This window comes from Gymnogyps californianus, chromosome Z (assembly GCF_018139145.2).
Source record: "Gymnogyps californianus isolate 813 chromosome Z, ASM1813914v2, whole genome shotgun sequence".
Taxonomy (NCBI): Eukaryota; Metazoa; Chordata; class Aves; order Accipitriformes; family Cathartidae; genus Gymnogyps; species Gymnogyps californianus.
The window spans coordinates 72,877,549-72,899,864 of record NC_059500.1 but is presented as its reverse complement, the minus strand read 5'-3'; the positions used below and the strand labels follow the sequence as shown (position 1 = coordinate 72,899,864).

The window sequence follows — 22,316 nt, the reverse complement described above, 5'->3', positions numbered from 1 at the left end:
GTCCGGCATGGTGTCGGTGGGCGAGCGTCGCCCGCTGTGCGGGGCGGCCGGGGACCTGGCGGCGCTGGCGGAGCTGGACGAGGCGGCGCTGCTGGGCGGGCTGCGGGAGCGGTTCCTGCGGCAGCAGGTCTACGTGAGTGCCGGGGGCCGGGGCGGGGGGCGGCGGCGGGCGCTCGGCTGACGGGCTCTCCCCTCTCCGTCAGACCGACGTCGGGGACATCCTCATCGCCATGAACCCCTTCCAGCCCCTGCCGCTGTACGGGAGAGAGGTGAGTCCCCGCGGCCCGCCGGCCGGCCCCCGCTGCCCCCCAGCCCCTTCACCACCTCTCCGCCACCGCTTCCCCCCCAGGTCTCCGAGCGGTACCGGTGCCACGAGACGGGCACGCTGCCGCCCCACATCTTCGCCGTAGCCAGCCGGGCCTACCACGCCATGCTGGGCCACCGGAGTGGCAGGCCCCAGAGCCAGTGTATCGTCATCAGGTGAGGTCTGGGTGGGCAGCCGGGCCGGGCTGGGGGCTCACCAGGACCCAGGCAGAGGTGGGGGTCCGGGTGGTGGCCAGCGAGCTCTCACTGGGCTCTCCCTGCTGAAGTTGCAGGCAAAGCTCATCTCCAGTGCTGTTGGTGAGTCAAAACCCAGCTGCACTTGCCACGCATCGCTCTTCCCGACCTGTCCGCTTTCCAGACAGGAGAGTGGGCAGGTCGTGAACGGAGGTGCGTGGCAAACAAAGCTGGCTTTTGTGGAGCAGCTCGGCTGCCGATGCTGGTAACGCAGCTAAATATGTCGGGTTTGCTTCTGGAGGGATGTGGCATTGGAAAGATTTAGCCAGCTCTGGGGAAAGCCATAGGGTGCTCTTCTTCGGCAAAACAACTCCCACTGTAACTTCTGTAATAAAGGTTATACATAATGAAAGGAATCTGTTTTCCCAAAGTGGAGCTTCCCATATATAACCAAAGAGCAAGAGAAAGAAGAACAAAAGCTTTTTTGCCCTAAGACCTTTGGGAATCTGGTCAGGGAAAATCTTATCGTCATGGGCAGTTCTGTGCACTAGAAGGGAAAAAAATGGGCTCTTGTAACCAAAGAGCATACCTGTGTCACGAGCATTTCACTCCATGATGTCACTATTGTTCTGCTGAAACTGTGCAGGGCAGCAGATAGCATCAACTAGTAGAGAAAGCCTCAAACAACAGCAACTAGCAGAGAAAGTGTCAAAAAGCATCGAGGAGGAAGCCTCAAAACACTAACTGCCTGTTGTGGGTATCGCAGAGAACAGTTTAAATGTCATCTCAGTTAAAATGTTAATTGCCAGCTTGTTTGATTTAATATTCCCTCTTTATATTGGCCTTCTGATCATTTTATCAGTATTTTCAGTCTACATGGTGTGGAAATTACTTGCTGAATCACTGCTGCGTGTTGTGGTGGGACTGGGAGCTGACCTTGAGGGTCACTTGAGCCCCACTCATTTCTCTAGCCTGCAAGCCATCGGTGCCTGTGCTTTACATGAAGTGCTCCCATGAAGTGGTGGCCATAGCGTCAGCAGGTGGAAGAGGTGTTGCTGGTAGGGCTCTTAGGGATGGCGAACAGTCATAGTATTTGTCTTGGGAGATGGAAGACAAGAAACAGTAACCTGTGGGTGTTTGCCAAGAAGTCAGCGGTCTGATTGTTTTCTGCCAGCAGTTTGTGGCCTCAGAGGTGAGAGTCTGAGTTGCACTCCGGTGCATCTTGCAACCCTGTTAAGTGGTCTGTGTGTTGCTATCACGGGAAGTTCATGGTTTTACTCTCTGCGAGTGGTGAAACACTCATTAATAAGATTACCTGGCATAAGCAAAGTTCGGGTGGAGGGGGAGGCCGAATTCACTCCTGTTAGACCACAGCTCATCAGGACAGCATGGGGACGCACCAGGCTCGACTCTTCTTTGTGGTCTCTTTGGTCTCTCTGAAGTAGTCTAGGAGGTCTGGATGGCATGTTTCAGAGGTTGATGTTGAACAAGTGGCTGCCCCCAGGTGACAAATGCTCATTGCAATCAAGTTGTCCTGTGCTGCACATTCCACTGGCTCCTCTTGCCTTCCCAGTCCCAACAGACATTAGTGACAGCCTGGGTATGCTGTGGTACAGCACTGGGGTCTCCTGGAGATGACTTTGCTTTTCTTCACAGCCTGGGGCAGTTACACACCTGCAGCCGGATAGTGTTTGCAGGACCTGGTGAAGCTGTTGTGCTTGTTGGAGGGTACATGGACAAGCTTGAACTGTGGGAGTGCTGACTGATAGTGCTTTTGTGGAGGAAGGAAGTCACTGAAAACAAAAAACCATCTTATATACTGAGCAAGGGCGCTGTCTGGATGGCATGTTCTCAACTGGCAAAATGGTCTTTTTTTGTTTGTGCATATTCGGATGGTGATGGCCTGATCTGTGCTTGAGATCAGACATCTGTTGTAGTATTTGAGGTATTTAGCCACCTATGACACATACTTGATCCCAAGCGCAGAGCCACTGGGAGCTACAAAGCAGTAAAGCCACACCAGATGCTCAAAGGTCGGGTGTGGAAACAGCGACCTGCCCTCAAGTATACCTCCAGCATTTCCTGCATCTTCGTTTTTCTATGCATACACTGAAGTCCTCTGCCGGTGTGATGTTGTCACTCAAGGACACATGTCACTGATTGTACATTCCCCCTCCCAGGACAGGGAAAACTGCGCTTTCCGAGCGCTGCTTGTTTGACTTGGGGGTGGAGGTGCTGGGCACATGTGACGGTAGAGTGACGTGCATCGCTGCTGCTGTGGGTGTGTGGGCAGCTCTGCGGCGGTGTGCCCACATTTTCAACCGGCTGATGCATGTGAATGTGGGCAGCACCTGAGATTTGAGATTGGCGCAGTATCTCAAAATCAGTACTCAGCTGTGGGTATGAGATGGATGGGGCAAATCGCTTTGAAGAAAGAGGAGGCTGTTGACTCCAGCATATGTGGGGGAGTCAACATATCGGATCACTTTTGAAGGAGGTTGTTTTCCAGAAGTTAGGTGTATTTTTTCTTAAGAAGCAGAACAAATGGTCTGTCCGGTGCACCCCATCCAGAAGTGATGGCATGGGGTATGCCTGTACTCCCTTGCAGATGGGGAAAAATTTCCCTGGGGAGGGATCAGGACCTCGTGGGACCTGCTGTGTAAAGCTGTGGTATGAGTTTGTACTCACACATGCAGTTTAGCTGAAAAAGTTGTGAAACTCTTGGACAGGAGAGGACCCTCAAGTGATGGGGCACTAAGACATAAGGGGCAGAAAAACAATACTTTACGGCTGCTGGAATTCCCTTTGCTTTTTCTTGGCAGTGGAGAGAGCGGTGCAGGGAAAACAGAGAGTACGAAGCTCTTGTTGCAGCACATAATGAACCTATGCAAAAGCAACTCGCAGCTGGAGCAGCAGATCCTTCAGGTGGGTCATTACAGGATGGTGCTTGAAGGTGCAGAAGCAACACTGCTGCAAGACAACTTGCATTAGGCTAAGGAAGCCTGCTGATAAATCACCACTGGAAGTCAGGGAGCAAAATGTAAGACACATGAGAAAATAGTGGGTAAGGATGGTGAAGTAGCTCATCACAAATTAGAAGGGTTTGTAGGTCAGTAATTCTGTTTGCTGGGAATGTAGTGGCATCTTAAATGGTAGAAAACTATTGCAATCGTTTATCATGTTCTCTGTGACAGGGAATTAGGGGCATTTTTCCAAATAATTTCCTGTTTGAGGTAGAACAAGGACTTTTATTAGAAATGAAGTCTTGATTTAATGGTGCACAGGGATGGAGAATCCACACAGCCTTCAGTCACCTTTCCCTGGCTACTTATACTTACTGTTAGGCACATACCTGCTAACTGGCTAACTTCATCTTTGCTATTTCCATATACCTTTACTAGCTGATTTTGAAACATTTGTGTCTTTGGTCTGAAGTATTTCCACTTGAATTGCTCCAAGGAGTTGTGAAGTTTTTTGAGCAAATCATACTTTAAACTTCCATGTGGTAGATTAAGCAGAGTGAGTTCTTGGACTACTTAATTTTAAAGTCTGTGTTTTCAGGTTTCCAGTAGAGCCAGAGAGATCTTTCTGTGTGTGGTGGCTTAACTTTGGCTGGACATCAGGTGGCCACCAAGCCGTTCTATCACTCCACCTCCTTAACTGGACAGGGGGAGAAAAATACAACAAAAGGCTCATGGGTCAAGATAAGGACAGGGAGATCACCCGGCAATTACCGTCACAGGCAAAACAGACTCAACTTGGGAAAATTAATTTATTTTATTGCCAATTAACATCAGAGTAGGATAATGAGAAATAAGAACAAATCTTAAAACACCTTCCCCCCACCCCTCCTTTCTTCCCAGCCTCACCTTCACTCCCAATTTTCTCTACCTCTTCTGGGGAATGGGGGTTGCGGTCAGTTCATCACACGTTGTTTCTGCCGCTCCTTCGTCCCCAGGGGGAGGACTCCTCACACTCTTCCCCTGCTCCAGCGTGGGGTCCCTTCCACGGGAGACAGTCCTCCACGAACTTCTCCAACATGAGTCCTTCCCACGGGCTGCAGTTCTTCACGAACTGCTCCAGCGTGGGTCCCTTCCACGGGGTGCAGTCCTTCAGGAACAGACTGCTCCAGCGTGGGTCCCCCGCGGGGTCACAAGTCCTGCCAGCAAACCTGCTCCAGCCTGGGCTCCTGTCTCCACGGGGCCACAGGTCCTGCCAGGAGCCTGCTCCAGCGCGGGCTTCCCACGAGGTCACAGCCTCCTTCGGGCATCCACCTGGTCCGGCGTGGGGTCCTCCGTGGGCTGCAGGTGGATATCTGCTCCACTGTGGACCTCCATGGGCTGCAGGGGGACAGCCTGCCTCACCATGGTCTTCACCACGGGCTGCAGGGGAATCTCTCTGCTCCGGTGCCTGGAGCACCTCCTCCCCCTCCTTCCTCACTGACCTTGGTGTCTGCAGAGGTGTTGCTCTCACAATTCTCACTCCTTTCTTCCGGCTGCTGTTGCGCAGCAGTTTTTCCCCCTTCTTACATACATTATCCCAGAGGCGCTACCACCGTTGCTGATGGGCTCAGCCTTGGCCAGCAGTGGGTCCGTCCTGGAGCTGGCTGGAACTGGCTCTGTCGGACGTGGGGGAAGTGCCTGGCAGCTTCTCACAGAAGCCACCCCTGTAGCCCTCCCGCTACCAAAACCTTGCCACGTAAACCCAATACACTGTGCCATGCTTTGGGCTCTGGAATGGCATATTATTTCAGTGTGGTATCATCCACGGTGGATCCGAGGTGAATGCCTGTGTTCCATTGCAGGAAGGTGGCATTGATACACCTGCTGGCTCCGCTTAGAGCTGGCTTGGGCCACAGTGCCAAGCTGCTTCTGACCTGAGCAGGTTCAGGAAGCAGGATAGCTGTGTTTGCTCAGCATAGTGCCTGGAGCCAGCCTGCAGTTCCTCCATTGGAAACAAATTTCACTTCAATCCAGGTAAGCTGCCCTTGGAAAGCCTAGAGGTGACGATGAAGAAATAATAGGCATCTTATTTGGTTCCTGTAGATATATTCAAGGACAAAGTTAGCCCTTTTGGGATCACAGTGTCATGCTGTAAAGCTGTGTTGAGCAGGCTGCCCAGCTTGTACCCTAGGCATCATTCTTCTAGTTGGCAGGCATTCTTTGTTCAAATATAGAAAAATTGTCATTTCACCTTGTTTGCATCCAGTTTACCAAGCTAGTCTGATTGTTCTGTTAGTTTCTTTATAATTCACTGTCCTGAGCCTTATGCTGTCTACAAATTTCAGTAGCTAAGTTATCATGCTTCCATTTACTGAGTGCCATATTTACCTTTTTTATTGTTGTAGTACAGCTGTCAAATCATCTAGTGATACCATGTCAGATGCTTTGTGGAAATCTGTTATACCAACTTTATCCTTTAACAAATGAGTCAATGATCTTACCGAGATCAAATCAGTTTGATTGTGCTTATTTTCAGTAATCTCATGCTGCTCAGTCTTTGTTATATTTGCCTCTCTCTGTTCGTTTATCGAGGGTATGATAAAATAGATGCTCTTGGTTACTCATGGATTGGTTCCTATTCCAGCTGAATGCTGAATAGTAAATGCTAAAATTAAACTTTTCCAAGTAAGTTAGATTGGATCACTTAATTTGAAGAATGCTTGTTCTGTTTGCTCATTTGTTTTAGGTAAATCCGTTGCTTGAAGCTTTTGGCAATGCCCAGACTGTGATGAATGACAACAGCAGCCGCTTTGGAAAATACATACAGCTGCGTTTCCAGAAGAATACAGGTAAAGTCAAGGGCAATTACTAGTTTGGGGGATGGTTAGGCACTGGAGGGGGTGGACTGAGTAGCCAGAACTTGTGGAGGTTGAAATTTTGGCACCTGACTCCCTGTGGGAAGGGTGTGCAATTAAGTAAAATCTTAGAGCAACCACAGCTGGGTTTGGACAGTGTGGGAGTACAGGAAGGATATGGGGGTGACAGTGCAGGGGAAGTATCAGTAATGCTCTATGGTGCCAGAAGCCTTGGTTGCTGCTAAAGGAGGTGAGCAGACATCCCTTAGATGATGGGAAGCATGGAGAAGCCCATTTCCAGGGTGCTGGGCAGTCTAGAGAGTGTTGCACACAAGAAAGTTATTTTAGACAATTCCATGCTCCTATCACCAAATAAGAGATGCGGGACAGCTCAGTCAGCTTCATGTCCCCAAATGCAAAGTTTACCCTGTCACTTTCTTGTGTGCAGTGCAAGGTGCAAAGCTAAGTGAGTACCTGTTAGAGAAGTCACGGGTAGTGCAACAAGATACTGGGGAGAGGAATTTCCATATCTTCTACTACATGTTTGCTGGACTCTCTTCAGAGGAAAAGGAGATGTATGGGCTATTGGATCCTTCACTCTACAGGTACTTCAAAGGCAGACCCTAGTTTAGTCTTCATGATGGGGGGTGGAGGGGAAAGGAGCATAATGGAGCCTATGCCTCTGCCCTGTGGCTCTATCTGTGGAGCCTGGTACAGGTAAACAAATGAATGGAAGCTGGGGTGGGATCTGAATGGAGCTACTTGAAGAGATCTCATGGGTCATCATGGAAGCTGGGAGGTCTGGAGTCTCTTTGCTGCATTACCTTGGAAACATTTCTTTCCCTTTTGTGTCTCCACTGCTGCTGATCTGCTTTGTTCCTTTGGGGTAGGACTGACTTGCTGTGATGACTGTGTGACAGTTTTATATGGGTTATACACTTTCTCAGGTACATAAGTGGACGATTTGGTACACAGGATGTAGCTCAGCACTGGAAGCACAAATACCAAGAGGTGTGCAATGCCCTTGACATGGTGGGCTTCCAAGAACAGGTCAGTTCTGGGGTTGTTTAATTTCTGTCTGTGCTTTCTGCAGGCATAGGGTTTCTTTCTGGTTGCCGTTTTGATGCTCAGTCCTATTTCTCTCCTCTCTGGATTTTCCACGTTGCTTCCAAACCACCTGAGTCTGTCAGACTTTGTGTAGAGCCTTTTGCCCCAGGCTGCCTGTGCCTCTCACCTCTCCAAAGTCTGGGGCCTCTGTGTTGTACATATTACATGCCGATAGGTTTTCAGTCTCCTTTCTTTTGTGTTTTAGGAGCAAGTGGACATGCGGGCTATCTTGGCTGGTGTGTTGTCTCTGGGCAACGTGACCTTTGAGCCTGAGGAGAGCAATGGGTCTGTAAAAGTGAGTGAAGCCTCCCAGGGATGGCTGAAGGCTGCAGCGGTGAGTCACAAGAAGAGCTGACAGAAACCTTATGGATATGATGCTGCTTCCCACTGGCAGTGTGACTGCAGGAGCTGCTCCTGCCAGAGATGGCAGAGGATGTTTCTGCCTCAGAGTGTGAAGGCTCCTGAACAACGAGGAGTTTTTTCCAGAAATGCACAGTATGGCCCCATGGCTGCATTTGTGTTCACTGCTATTCATTCCCAAAGAGACACTTCCCAGCTTCTATTTCTTGTGTGTCTAGAACCAGTGTCTTGCATATGGCGATATCACACGTGCCTTGTTGACTTCATATAATACAAGCTTTTTAAAATTAAATGTTATATGTTACTAAGTGTGATGATGCCTTGGAGAAATTCAGGTGTGCAGTATCTGAACACTAGTTCTGTGTTTTCAACAGATCTTGTCCAAGGATACCACCTTAACTGCTATCAATTTTTCTTGGTTATCCAGAATCAAACTTTCTACTATTTCACATGAAATTATCACAGATTAAGAAGTACATATTCCCTAGGACCATCCCATTTTTATTATATGGGATGGATACATTATCCTGCTTTGTTAACAACACAGAACAGAAAAATGTAATGTATTTCTGCCCTTTCTATGTCTTTGTATTTTGACCTATTTGAAATCCCAGCACCCTCGGGTTTTGGTTTCACTCCCATCTCTTTGCCTGTTTGCCTCCTACACCATACCTGAAACAACCGCCTACATCTGTTCAGCAGCCAACTTCTTTTTGTCTTACTTCTTAAAGTCTGCTCCTTGTTTTTTGCCCACGGGAGGGGAATTTCTGTTAAAGCAATCACTGAGGGGTTCAGTTGTGTCCGAGTTCCCTTTGTTTCCTGTCTCTTGTGGGTTCGTATGACTCTGATGTCTGCTGAAGCTCAGACATCTCAGCACCTGCACAGTCACCTCCGTGTGGTGCTGTTCAGTAAGTCATTACACCGCTCAGCAGGGACTGGCGTGGCTCCCGAAGAAGGTGAAAGGTGGCAGCACTGGGAGAGCAAAACAGAAAGTATTTCAGAGAGAGCGCAAGAGTGAGCTTGTTCACTGCAGGGATAATGCAGATCTCAGAGCCCGCATCCGACTCCAGTGCTGCGAGATGTTAACAGTAATACATATCTTACAGCAGAGCTCAAAGGCCTTAATCTGAATCATGACCCCATTACACTGGGTGTCGCCTAGACACAAGGAGATACAATCCCCACAAGTAGAATAAGGGTTTACTATTGACTGTCCTCATCTATTTCCTCTCTCCCAGGGTCAGTTTGGAGTCCAAGAAGATGAACTGTTAAAATGCCTTATTTGTACAATGTCAGTGACCCGAGGCGAGCAGATTAAGCGTTTTCACACCCAGCAGCAGGCAGAAGGTAAGAAACATAATGAACTGCAGATGTGCTGGCTACAAAGACTGTCCTATATTTGATGGAAGGGTATCCCCACACATGTGCAACTTGTTGGGAACAAAGATGTCTGTCTGTGCCCCTTCATTCCTCTTGCACAGGGGCAAGTATATCAATGTTTGTCTGTTTAGTCTCTTACTGACACGTAGGACCATGAATGCTGCTTTTGTTTGATCTCCAGGAGACTGCAGAGATTAAATGAGAAACCAAAGAATTAGCTTTGCTTTCTCCCTCAGTCCAGCCTAGAAGGAAACTGTAGGTATTTGTACAAAGAGGGGAAGGCTCCTGTTGCAGAGTGCTGGCAGTGTGCAGAGCTCTAGGTAGCAGATGGAGAAATACCTGAGAGAATCAATGAGATAGCACAGTATCAGGGAAGGAGTGAGATGAAAGGGATGTGAGGGATAAAGTGAGATGTTAAAGTAGCAAGCACAAGGTGTTATTTTCCCTTTCAATAAGAAAAGAAAATAATCCAAGATAATCTGCACAAAAACGTTCAGTTAAAATAAAAGATTTTAAAAATAAATTAAAAAACATGAAATCCCAGGATTTCTAGATTATTGCTTAAAATACATGAAAGAAAAAAACGAAAATGGGGAATTAGCTGGTTCTGTTTCCCAAATGTCTTCTCTTGCATCTCTCTAGACAATAAAATACACATGTCCCATCATGCAGTAGGTCATGTTGGTTTGGTCGTCTTCTTCTTAGATGTCAGCAAGTTTTCCACCAGTTGCATCCTCCTCTTGCCCACAGTGTTTAAAGACTTTGCTGCTGTGGGCTGGGAGGAACAGAACCATTCAGTTTTCCAAGTACAACTTGGAGCCTCTTGCTTGGTTTAGCAGTGAGGGGATCCATACTCAGTAGATCTGCAGAGGGGAAAGCAAGTCTCTGGATATTCTAAAAAGTGGCTGGACTTTTTTGGAAATTAAATTTTCTATTTTAGATGGTCTCACGAGTGCCCTAGTATGCCATATCTGTTCTTGTAGAAAGATTGTGAAGATTTGGAATGAGAGCTCTGTGTGAGCGTGCAGAGGGCAGGGACGATCAGACAGATATCTGATGTTTATCTGATCTTTCAAATAGCTTCATAAACCACTAGACATTGTTGCCTAAGGTGAATGTATTGAGCCAGCTTGTGTGCTGTGTTCCCTACTCTCCTTGGAGCCCTTCATTGAGCTGCTGTTGTTCTCTCTGTGCAGATGCTCGGGACTCCATTGCAAAGGTGGCATATGGCCGAGTATTTGGCTGGATCGTTTGCAAGATCAATGAGCTGCTGGCTGAGAACGTGGATCCTGAGGTGGAACTGACGGAGATAGGTGAGTTCTGCCTGCCTTGCTCCTGTTCTGTCCTCAAATGTGTGTCCCTCAGCTACAACGAAGGAAAGGCACAATACGAGGTTTCACAGAGACCTTGGCCAACTCTGAGCAGTTGGTTGGTCTGAAGCAACTGTGAGGCTGTAGTTCTGGGGCACTCTGGCTTTGCAGAGGAGCCAGAGGTGTGCGTGGGGCTTCTCCGGACTAGTTCTCCAAGAGCAGTTATGGGAGAGGTGCCGCTGGTGACTTGACTGGGGTTTCCCTGTGCCGCAAGAGCTGGGTAATGGGAGGTTTAGTTTGTGTTGGGGTAGGCAGCTCTCTGCAGGGATGGTCTGCAGGCTCCATGATGTGCTCATCTTCCCTCTTTTAGGTATCTTGGATATTTTTGGGTTTGAAAACTTTGCAGTGAATCGTTTTGAACAGCTTTGCATAAACTTGGCCAATGAGCAGCTGCAGCACTTCTTCAACCATGTAAGTCTGCTGTGGGTGATCTCACCTTGTGTGGTGGAGAAAGCAGAGCACCGACCTACCTGGCATATGAAGGATAGCTTGGGGAAAAACAGGTCTATTGCCTGGAAGGGCAAAAACGGTGATTAGTGAAGCAGGGTAGAGAGCAGCAACCTTCTCTGCTGTGGCAGAGGAGCCACTGGTGCAGGGAAGGAAGAAGTCGAAGGGTCATGCAGTGACCAAAGTTGGCAGAGCAGGGACACTTACACTCTATTAAGTGTTCCTGCTTTATGCACCAGCATCAGTGAGTGACAGACTTACGGATGAGCATGCAGAACAGCAGTTTCATCTTGGGCATCTCATGCCATGGGTGAGAGCGCCACACCTCTGTCCTCTGTTGAGGGTGCGAAGGAAGATGTTCAGGGTTGTCTAGCCAAGTCTGCTGGGTGCTCCAACCTCTTTTTTCTCTGTTTCAGCACATTTTCCAGCTGGAGCAGGCTGCCTATAAGGAAGAAGAGCTGCCTTGGGAGACTATCACATTCAACAATAATGAACCTATTCTGGTGAGTGAGAGGACTGACAGAAGAGAATTGCTCCATCCAGCCAAGAGAGGAGTCTTGCTCTTTCTGTCATGGGGAGGAGATGCACCTGGGAAGAACCTCTTCAAAGGGTGGCATAAGTGAGAGTGGATGCCCTGTACTGCTTTAGATATGTGTAATGTGTCTCCTTTCCCTGCAGAATCTGCTCCTGGCCAAGCCACTTGGGCTCCTGTCTCTTCTGGATGAGCAGAGTGCATTCCCTCAGGTATGTATGAGATAGGAGGCAGAGAAAACAGTGTGGGGGAATGTAGCAATAAATAATCTGGGCTGCAGAGAGAGTTCTTATGTTGCAGTGTGACTTCAAAGAGCAGGATGAACAGAGATGTCCCCATGTGTGACTGATGAGACAGGACAGCCAGATCAGGGACAGTCTAATGATACTGGCATCCCTGTGGAGAGTCAGAGAGAGAGTACAGTACGAAACTGTTGCACAGCCAAGGACACTTCCAACACTTTGTTTTGCTTCCATGTGCCCTGATCAGGTCTCTGTTGCAGCCTTATCATTTGATTATGAAATCTGCTTTCTTGCAGGCAACTGATAAGACATTTGTGGATAAACTAATCAGCAGCTTCAAGGGGAATTTACACTTCCAGCCAGGCCGAGGCCATGTTTTGGGCTTCAGCATCATTCACTATGCTGGGAAAGTATGTACTGTTTGCAGGAAGAATGCTGTTGTAATGTATGTAGGAGCGGGGAAATGTGTTGCTTGACAAATAAGGCTTTGATGTTAAGGAGTGTATGGTCCGACGATGATAATAACAGAAGTGATGTGTTCCCAGATTCCCTGGGATTTCTGTAGAAGATATAGGAAGAGAGGACCCCTGAGGAAAGTTGTGCTACCTCTGGGAAGCATAGGGCATTAGAAGAATCTGCTGTACTCATCATCATTCTATTGGAGCTCTAGACTTAAAATAGTCCTTTATAAAATAGTCCTTTATAAAATAAAAGCCCTGCATCCATTGTGCAGCACCAAAGGACAGTCTAATGGCGTTACCTTTACCTATTAGGTTCCAGAGCATAGCAGTCAGTATTTTATTGCAAGCACTGAAGAACACAATGAGAGCAGCCAGGTGTTTTGAAAGTAGAGACAATTCTTTATAAATTCAAAGGGTACCTAAGCAGCTTGGAGTTTAGGACTATATGTAAACTTGCTGCCACCAATTTTGAAAGCCAAATATGTTGAATTCATTGGAGATAATTTTTGGGGCAGGAGCAGACATGACAATTGAGGTCATTGTAATATGCACTTTAGTAATCTAATCTCACCATTGTTGACTAAGTTATTACTTGTGACATTCTTTATTACAAAAATTAACAGCTAACAGAAAGGAGAGTGGCAGGCTGGAGATGAGAAAGGAAGGGAGCAAGAGAAACAAGGGGATGCATGACAACAGGATGGAAGCCTATTCAAAGGGAGGAGGGGGAGAGCAAGGAAAAGAGTGAAGCATAAACCAAAAGTGAATGAAAATTCATAATCAAGGAAAGGAGACAAGAAAAGGTGGATGTCTCAGTGTTACACTGCACTCCTGTGGTTCTCATGCCTCAGTGCCATCCGCAGGGTTTTGTTCCTTAGGATTTGCATCTGAATGGGGTGCATATGCATTTACAAAATTCACGTGTGAGCCAGTATACAGAATTCACGTGCACGCCAGTGTACATTCAGTTTAACAGTTGCTCCTGGCAAGCTGCGGAGGTGGCTTTCACAGCAAGCCTGTGAGCACTGCTGGCCTTAGTGACTTACTCCCCTTTCCCCTAGGTGCAATATACTGCTGGGGGCTTTCTAGAGAAGAACAGAGACACCTTGCCAGCCAACATCCGTGGGCTCTTCATCAACAGCATCACCCCCTTGCTCAGTGTGCTGTTCACAGGCAAGTCCCTCTGCTATGATAGGGCATCCCACATGAATCAAGGCCCACCTTGGCAAGAGTTAAGTGTGGGGATGAGGCTCATGTGCTATGAATGTGTTTCACAGATGGCAGCCCCAGGGAGACTCTGGGAAGGCTGCAGCCTGGAGTAGAGCTGCTGGCATATACTGAGCCATCGGACCTGTTTGTTCCCCTCTGGAAAGCAAGGCAGGTTGTATCCTCTTCCAGAGAATTAGCCACTGCCTAGATGTCTTCCGTCAGATCAGATAGCCCATCTTCTCTAGGGCCAGTGCAGGACTGTCTCCGCTGGACCTTTCCATATGCTCTGTTCTTGTCTAGAAATGAAGCTGGACAAGGTCATAGCTTCTAGCTGTTCACACTGAAAATAGAGCGCTATAAAGCCACAAGCAATGAGTGTAGAGATTATCCTTTTCAAACAGATTTTGTTTTTCAGGTACAACTTGTTAAAAACTCTGAGGTCGTGCATTATTTCTCTCCCACCACTACACTCTGTTTTTCCAGTTATTGATAAGCCCTCAGAGTCTCCAAGGCTTCTATGAAAGTAAACATTTAAAGAAAAGTCAGGTGGATGCTTCCTTGGAATTTGTCTGGCTGAACACAGTGCTTGTGGTGCAGATTTTTTTTTTTTTTTTTCTTTTTGGTCCTGTTCAGTCCATGCCACTTTCTGGGATTTACAAGTAACTGATGAATTTTATTTCTCTTCTCCACTGTGTTTTTCAGCTCTTCTGCTCAGGAGTATCTTTCTTCATTACCACTTCCACACTGTTACTGAAGATGTTTAGTCTAGTCCCAACTCTTTGAAAGGTCATAAACAGCAGAGATAACCTGTTCTCAGTGCAGATTGGTTGTCCGGTCCTGGGCAGCCGGCTCTAGGTGGCCTTGCTGAACAAAGGGGTTGGCCCAGATGACCTCCAGAGGTCCCTTCCAACCTCAACCATTCTGTGATTCTGTGATTCACATGAGACCGTTGCATCAAGGGTGTGCAAGACTGTCATTAGATCCTTCAGTAAATTCAACTTCCCTGAATTTTTCATCTTGTCACTGAATTAGTTTTAAGCTGACTTTATATAACCTTCCTTATTGACTGCTATAGGTGAGCTTCCCATTTGCTATCTCTGCTTTTTTTCTGCATTGTTAGATGCCTGTTAATGATATTTCTTTTGAAGGTCATTTAGGATTGTTCAATAACTTGATTGCCTTGTCTTCTCAGTGGCAGAAAATAATATTGCCTGCATTGTATGCTTCATATATTTATATTTTCTTCTCCCTTTCTTTAGCTCTTTCCTTGTATTTCCACATGGTGAAACCTTACGCCCTGTCTGTGATTCAGTATTTGTAGGGAGACTTGTGTGTGAAGTGAGGTTTGAATGTTTAGACATGGTTGATTGCGAGCAAAGGTACAACATTAACTGTTGTCTCTGTTCTTCCAGCCACTGTCTCCAGGACAGGGACACTGATGCCTCATGTGAAAGCCAAGGTATTGCACTTCAGGTCCACGCGGCAATTGATAAATGATAGCATAGCTACCTGATATTTGTTATTTGAGAAACTGGCTGCAAATGAGAGCAGACAGAAATTGATGGCAAATAAGAGCAGACAGCAATCTGCTTGGAACAATTTCTCCTTTGTTTTTTACCAGGTTTTCTGCTTGCTTCTGCTGATACGCTTAACTTGTCTTCCCTCCCCTGAAATCCATTCTCTCTCCTTTTTGCCATCTGCCTTCCAGCAGAGCTCTTTGGATGGCAATCAAGCACTTCTTCCAGGGGTGATCTTTTGTTTGGGTCTGGTTTCAGGTCATACCGGCAGCAGATGACAAGTTCAACAGCACACGAAAACAGTCTGCTGGAGCTCAGTTCCGGGTAAAGTATTGCTGCCCTGCAGTGCCCCTTGAGACGAGTGCAGTGATATTTTAGTGAGAGCTTCCAGGCTGCTAAGCATACTTAAAGCATCCAGCATGTAGACAGGGATTTTTCTGGATGCCAAGCACAGCTGATCGTGGTGAGAGTGACCCAGTTGTTACCAGAGCCTCGGAAGTTGCTGTGGGGTGGGAAAACAGTTCTCGCTGCAGGATATTGCACACTGGGCTCTGGCAGTGCTTTGGCTTGCTGGACTGTTGATCTTTCTCTGCCCTCGCCAGCATTCCCTGATGGTGCTCATGGAGAGGATGTATTCTGCCAACCCCCACTTTGTGCGCTGTATAAAGCCCAACAGCCAGAAGCAGCCAGGTGTGGTGGACAGCCAGGTGGTGCTGCAGCAGGTGAGGAAAAGCAATGTCCTTTACAGGTACTTCTGCCACATGTCAGTGGGGAGGGCAGACCCCACCGAAAGGCTGTGGAGATAGCTGCAACCTGACTGGGCTGAGTCTCCCCTTGCAGGAGAAAGAGTCGGCACACTTTTTATGCACGTAGATGTTCTGGGTACTTGGTTGTTTTTGTGACACAGACTGCTAGGTCCAGGTTTTGCAATCTTAGTTCTCTCCCACTTCTTTTTCGTGAATGCAATGAGATCTGCTTGTCAGGCACTAGGATTCATCTTTGCATCTTCTGGATGGGGACTGGTACAAATAGTACTTCTCCATGAAAAATGATGCTTGCTGAAGGAGACTGTTCTCACCCATCAGCCAGGGCAACTCTGAATAGGAGCCAAGATGAGATCGCTTTGATAGGAGCTGATACGTGCTGATATGACTGTCTTTGGATATTATGTCAGGTCTGAAATCCAGACACTTTAAAGAATATTGAAAATTATTAGAAGAGTTCAGAACGCTCTGTGACCTGTTTAATGTATATAAGAAAGGATAGGATTAAGAGGGAAGTTCATCTGTGCCTCAGAGTACTTCTGTGTCCAGATTTGGAAGTAAAAGGCTGTCCTCTAAGGGACAGAGGCAAAGCAGTACTCGTGGTTGGAAGGTGAAGTTATTTCAGTCATTGGTTTTTATGGTTTCCAGCTTTAACTGAGAGTGGTTAATCGTCAGAGTTACAAGATGTGGTAAATTCAGTCTTTAGCCAAGGAAACATTTTCAGAAAGAAACTTTTTCATTTTGAACTAGAGAAGTTTAGGGCTGAATGAAGGAATTTCTGGCTGCAGAGGAACAAACTGGTGTCCTAATGACCTGCTTCTATTTGTTTCTCCTTGTGGTGCTGCTTCAGCTTCGGTACAATGGACTGCTGGAGACAATCCGTATCCGAAGAGATGGTTTCTCCTGGAGACCCTCATTTGAGGAATTTGCTGAAAGGTTTGTTAAAACCTCTGAATGTTCCTTGTTAGATATTGTTAGGGAAGTGACCCTCGTAACCAGATATGGGCAGGAAGCAAAACTGCCTCTTTAAAGTTCACTTGCCTGAGATCATGGGGTTGTTTGCTGTGGGAGGCCAAGTGGCAAAGACAGTGATTTATTGTTGTCTGCTGTGAGGGTGACATGGATCACCTCAGCACATCAAGGATGGGGCTCTTACGTTGCTGAATTGGTTTGTTTTTCACAGATATGGAATTCTTCTAATTAAACCAGATGTTTCCCTCACAAAAGAAAGGTAGGAACCTTTCCTTTGTTATGTGCAGTCCAGTTTGTTCTTCAGAGACTTTTGCTCTCAGAGTTGCATACCAAACTGAGTAAAAGGAACAAAGTGAGGATGGGATTTTGTGGTAATGGGGAACACAAATTCCTAGGCAAAGGCAGTTAGTCTTTAAAAAGCATTTGGTACAATGATGAATGAAATGTTTCTTGAATTGCTATGTAGCAATTCAATTCAATTGCTGTAAAGCTGTGCTATCCCGTGGAACAAGAACTAGCTAATGTACTCAATTTGGGGAGTCACAATAATGGTCAAGGGTATCCACTGAACTCAGTATGGCAGGGGCTCACCACAGTTGCCAGGTGCCTCTCCAGGCTTTTTCCTGATGGTCTCATGGTAGAAGAAGATGATAAAGACAATGCTGAGCAAGCAGCCAGCACTGAATGTCTCCCAGGCTAGAGAGGATGTTTCTGGTCCAAGAATTTTTTATGTGTACAGGCATAATATACCCTCAGCACTTTCAGAACCTGACTGTTCCTTACACACGTAAATGTTCCTCCAGGTCTGCAGTCTTACCCTATCAGATTTTTCCTTCCTACATCTAGGGCAGCAACTCCCCACCTCTTCTTCTCCACTTTTCCAGTCCCTCCTCCCTGCCATGGTCAGTTGTGACTGATAGTGAGAATGAAGCATGTAAGGCAGCCAGCTGTGGGTTTTTTAGTCTTTTCAGAAAAGGATCTGTATGTTCTCCTGGAACAGTTCTGTCCTGGCAGTAGCTCCTCCAGCCTTCACAGTGCTGCCTTGAAGTTACTGACGATTCTGAATTAATAAGAATTGCAAACCCAAGTGAGGTCAAGAGAGAATCTCATAGATGAGAGAGAGATGATGGTAAACAGGCAGCATGGTGTGTTTTCAGACACAAAAATCATAGGATACATTTGAGAAAAGAATTACCATGGATGTAGATTGTGGCACAGTGGAAGTTGGCTGAGATAGAAGGAAAACTACTTCTGCTTTGCTATGCGAGATATTAGCAAAAAGTGCCACTATGATTTCACAGCCTGGATTTGCAGGCAGAGGGGGGAAGCTCTCTGTGTGGTGCAGCTAGAGTACTGCTTTCAGTTCCAAGTGTTGGAGAATCTTTCCGAGTGACCCAAATTTTATCACTGGAGTCTGCAAAATGAAACTGGAATTGGAAAACAGGCTTTCTGCCGGAAGTCTTGCTTTGCTGACCTTGCAACTTGTATGCTCCAAAGAGCTTGGAAACGAAATGAGGAAGAACAGTTCTGAGAATAAAATAGGCTCTGCAGAATTGCCTCCCAGGGATTTGAAGCAAATCTGCCTCTGGGAACCCCTTTGCTGATGTTCCCAAATGTGATCCTAGCTGTACCTCAAGGAGCACTACAGATTGACAGCCAGTTACTCAATGTGATAAGGAGACAGGGGACAAAGAATGTAATGCAGAATCATTGAGGCACTTTCTCCGCCTTTATGCACCTAAAACCACTGGCTGCATGGTGTTCATTTTGGGTAGAAAATTATTTATTTCACTTTTTTCCTCTCTTTCAGCTGCTTGGAGATACTGCAAAGTACAGAGCTGACAGGCTGGATATGTGGGTAGGTGTGGATCACTGTTGCTGGGAATGAGGAGCCTGAACTGCAGAGGCTTTATACATGTAGACTGTTATCTAGTTCCCTTCAGGGAGAACTTTATGGCTGTAGGAAAGGCCTGTCCAAAGGATGATGGATGCAAGTTTAGACAGTGTTTCTCACTGCTTCTTTCTCTCCCCAACTTCACAGAAAGTCAAGACTTTTCTTTAAGTATTGGCACCAGGAACAGCTGGCAAAGTATGTGGAGCGACTGGAAAGAGCAGCAGTTGTCATACAGAAAGGTGAGCACTGGGGCAGGAGAGTCCCTCAGCTCTGATCTCAGACCAGGGCAAGGAAAAACTTTTCTCCAGTCCCTGCTCCACCGTTGCACCTTTGCAGATGACAGAAAGGCAGGCCAGGCGCCATCTCCATGTCAAGGCCCTGTGGAGTCAGAGTGCTTATTGCAGATGCCTACCTCCTCATTGCTTATCCTCAGTTGGGGAGAGCCATCAGACAGTGCCTGGAAAGGGAAAGCACGTATGCAGGAGAACTGAGCTGAGCAGGGCAAGCATATGATTTGGCTGCATCCTGAGATCTGGGTAACTGTCCTCTGGAGTGAGGGCTTGTTTGTGAGTGGTGTTGAACTGAGGAGAAGGAAAAGAAGATGAGTGAAGCAGATCTCATGCCTACTTTCAGAGACAGGCAGAAGGGGATGAAGTTTTGTTTTGGTGTGGTTTTTTTGTTTCCTTTCCAGGTCGCATCTCCTCTGGCAGCCTGTTTCTCCAGAGCAGGCACTGTGGGCGGTTTGGTACTTCCCTCTGCACAGGCTCCATGAGGACTGTGCAACCAGGAGGAGGAGGCTGTCATCCTGCCTGGTCCCTCTCTGTTGTACTTCTCTTCTGTACGGGTTATTGCACTGCTGAAGCATCTGAGCAGCTTCCAGCTATGCACCGTACAGTATGACAAACATCAGACTGTCACATGCTGTGCCTTGTTCTCATCCATGGGGAAGATGTGTGGGTAGTGGGAAATGAGAGAGTGCAGCTTTCAGTTCATGTGCTTTAGTACCTGGTAGAGTAGGCAGGATAATGCAATGTCTGTAATGCTCCTGATGAACCCTGTGATGGCTGCTTATGGGAAAGGTTATCCTGTGGGCTGACACCAAGGAAATCCCGTCTCCCGCATGGAAGAGCTTTGCTTTTACTGAGTAGTGTCTGAAGGGTACCGGGGAGATAGCTGGTTAACAGAGGCCCTTCTGTGAGACTTTGTTTTTAGGTATCCTGTGCCTTGGCATTAGAGATGAGAGCTTAGATCTGTAATATGATTTTTTTAAATCCGTGATCTGGCAGCTTATAGAGTAGAAGACAGTTCTCATGTGATTTTGACTGCCTGCTCAAGTAGAGTCTGCATTGCTCTTTATTAACGTGATTCAAGTGTTGAGGGCTTTGCACTGGATGAAGGAATATCACCCAGTGTGCTTCCCCCAGGGAGTGACAAAGGCATGATGAGCATTTTTTTTCTAACCACAACTTTTCTCTGAACAGTTTTCAGGGGATTCAGATACAGGAAGCGTTACCTAAAACTGGTGGCTGAGCTGAGAGCTCAGGCACAGCGGCTACAGGAGGAGGCAGAGAGAGAAAGAAGCCAGCAGCTGGCGGTGGAAGCAGAGGCCCAGAGTGAGTTGCTCCCACTCCCACTGCCCTCATGTGTGGCCACTCATGCGATGGTCACCTTGAAGTGCTGTAAGGTCCGGGTGATGATGGCCTGCCCTCGGCTCTCCTGGGGCTGGGGCTTTCACTGATGCGGTGGGCAGGGAGGTGCTGACGTTTATGCCATTTGAAAGTGCAGCTTTCTCTGTGGGGAGCAGAAGCAGCGTGGTGAAGGTCGTTTGCCTGGCTGTGTTGGGAGGAGTGCCAAGCTGTGTCTTTCCCACATACTCCGTGCAGCAGAGCCTGTCCCTATCCTGGGCATGTGGAGGATGGATCTCATGGATCTTGGATGCTAGATTTCATCTACTTCTTTGCTCTTGTTTCAGAAAGAATCTCCCTTCCAGTCCCCATGCCACGAAAGAGGCACCCTCAGCCTTGTCCCCATCCTCCTGATAAGCGACCACAGCCACCAGTGCCACGGCCACGCAGCAAACTAACAGAGGTAGCAATATTGGCTCTGCTTGGGGCCCCTTAGCCAGGTGTGCTGGTTCCCTGCTCTTCCCGCCTTCTGCATGCACATGTTCTCCTGCATGTGGTCCCAGGAGAATGTTGTCATTCTTTTATGAGAAGTGAGAGAGTCCTTTCCTACTGTGGTTAGTTAAAAAGCGTGGTCAGGACCTTTGAGGAACTGAAAGCAGCGTTTGATAGCTTGCGACTGATGTTGTCTTAACGGACTCAGGACTTCAAAGGTCCCCTGCCTTTGACCTTGCTTTCATGCCCACTTTCCCCCTCTCCCCGCTTTCAGTCCACTCCTTTTGATAACTTCTTGGACCCTTCTGCACCTCGCCCTGTTCTGGGAACAGAGGAACAGACTGGAGAAGAGGCAAAAAGGAGGAAAGTCAAGAGAGGAGCAACTCTCCGCTGGTTCAAAGAGACGCAGGCCCAGAAGGTCATGCAGGATGATGGCGCCTTTCCAAGCTGGCTGCATGGGATGATCAGCCGGAGGTGAGTACGCTGGACACTGGCCATAGCTGGGGCTGTGGCAGGCAGGCAGAAGCTGCTGTGTCCTTAGGAGGACTGTGTAGGTTGGATTTGCCAGGATTTGCCTCCTTGAGGAATGGGAGTGACCTGCATAACCTTTCACTTTTAGCTTCAAACCCTTAGGGGAAAGCTTGGAGCTCCCTGTCACAGGATGCAAATGCTGAAACTTTACATGGGTCCAGGGAAAGACTGTGGAAACATATAGGAAATAAGTCCACAGTGGGTTCCTAAATACAGATCCTGTGCAGGGAAGGGGGGCTTGGAAAGTACTTGGAGAGGAAACAGACACATGCGTTTACTCTGTTGTGGACCGTTTGCAGAGACATGATATGGAATGAAGATGGACTTTTGGTCTGACTCATTATGACTGTTCTCATATCTCTCAGTTTAAGTCAGGAGGAAACTTCAGTTTACAGCAGGAGAATACAGAATTCAGTGTACATTTATTTAAAAAAGTATTAAGAGGGCTTTAGTGAGTACCCAATAGTAAGATTCCCCCAAAGCCCCCAGATACGGGAAAAGGCAGGTTTTTTGTTGATACCTCTGCACATCTCAGGAGGGTGCAGCACAGGTGGAATTTACATCCCTTTAATCTGGGAGAGACATCCACAAAGCCCTACTTTCTTACGGAGTTGTTTACGAGACTGTGAGCTCTCAAGCTTTTTTGGGAAAACCTTTATTTAAATGCTTGAAATTTTGCTACTGGGTATGCCTCACACTTCACTCTCTTGGCTGAGCCAAGCACTACTTTCCAAGCAGTGTGATAATCAGAGAAATGCTGATTATGCCAGTGATCAGACAGGAGCAAGACAGTGGGGTTAGCAGGTAGACATCAGAATTTCTGGCTATAGTCTGCCCTGTGTGCAAATTAATCTATGGTGCTGCATGCTTGCTAACTGCCAGTGTCCCTTATTCAGTGGCATTTGTGTGTGGGCATTGCTGCCAAGTGTGCCTGTCATTTGAACACCCTTATCATCTTGTTCCAGGTTGTAACTTTTTTCTGTTAAAGCTGCAAGTCTCCTTCAGTCTTATTAGATCACAAGTTCCTGGATTTTGTCAGCCTATCAGTGTGAACATTAACCAGAGACATTATACAGCACGTTAGCTTAGTAAAGGACACTACAGTAGCTGACAACTCA

General features: G+C 47.3%; 1 protein-coding gene across 1 annotated transcript; it reads left to right on the top strand.

Moving 5' to 3' along the window:
• The first annotated feature begins 7 nt into the window (after positions 1 to 7).
• LOC127027790 (unconventional myosin-VIIa-like) lies at positions 8 to 22,170 on the top strand. Its single transcript, XM_050913626.1, has 26 exons — positions 8 to 133; positions 204 to 269; positions 350 to 480; positions 3,321 to 3,423; positions 6,187 to 6,289; positions 6,744 to 6,900; positions 7,243 to 7,345; positions 7,608 to 7,736; positions 9,001 to 9,109; positions 10,339 to 10,455; positions 10,823 to 10,923; positions 11,388 to 11,462; positions 11,638 to 11,703; positions 12,030 to 12,143; positions 13,256 to 13,367; positions 14,816 to 14,862; positions 15,179 to 15,244; positions 15,523 to 15,642; positions 16,535 to 16,620; positions 16,868 to 16,915; positions 18,467 to 18,514; positions 18,698 to 18,789; positions 20,032 to 20,163; positions 20,523 to 20,638; positions 20,942 to 21,141; positions 22,164 to 22,170. The coding sequence occupies exons 1-26, from the start codon at positions 8 to 10 to the stop codon at positions 22,168 to 22,170; spliced, it is 2,574 nt and encodes an 857-aa protein (XP_050769583.1).
• The last annotated feature ends 146 nt before the right edge of the window (positions 22,171 to 22,316 follow it).

What these genes read in the sequence shown, in the direction of transcription:
- LOC127027790 (XM_050913626.1), top strand. Translation starts at nt 8, where the DNA reads ATGGTGTCGGTGGGCGAGCGTCGCCCGCTGTGCGGGGCGGCCGGGGAC. An exon ending in AGCCAGTGTATCGTCATCAG is followed by an intron (nt 481 to 3,320) that starts GTGAGGTCTGGG and finishes TTTTCTTGGCAG; the next exon opens with TGGAGAGAGCGGTGCAGGGA. An exon ending in TTTGAGGAATTTGCTGAAAG is followed by an intron (nt 16,621 to 16,867) that starts GTTTGTTAAAAC and finishes TGTTTTTCACAG; the next exon opens with ATATGGAATTCTTCTAATTA.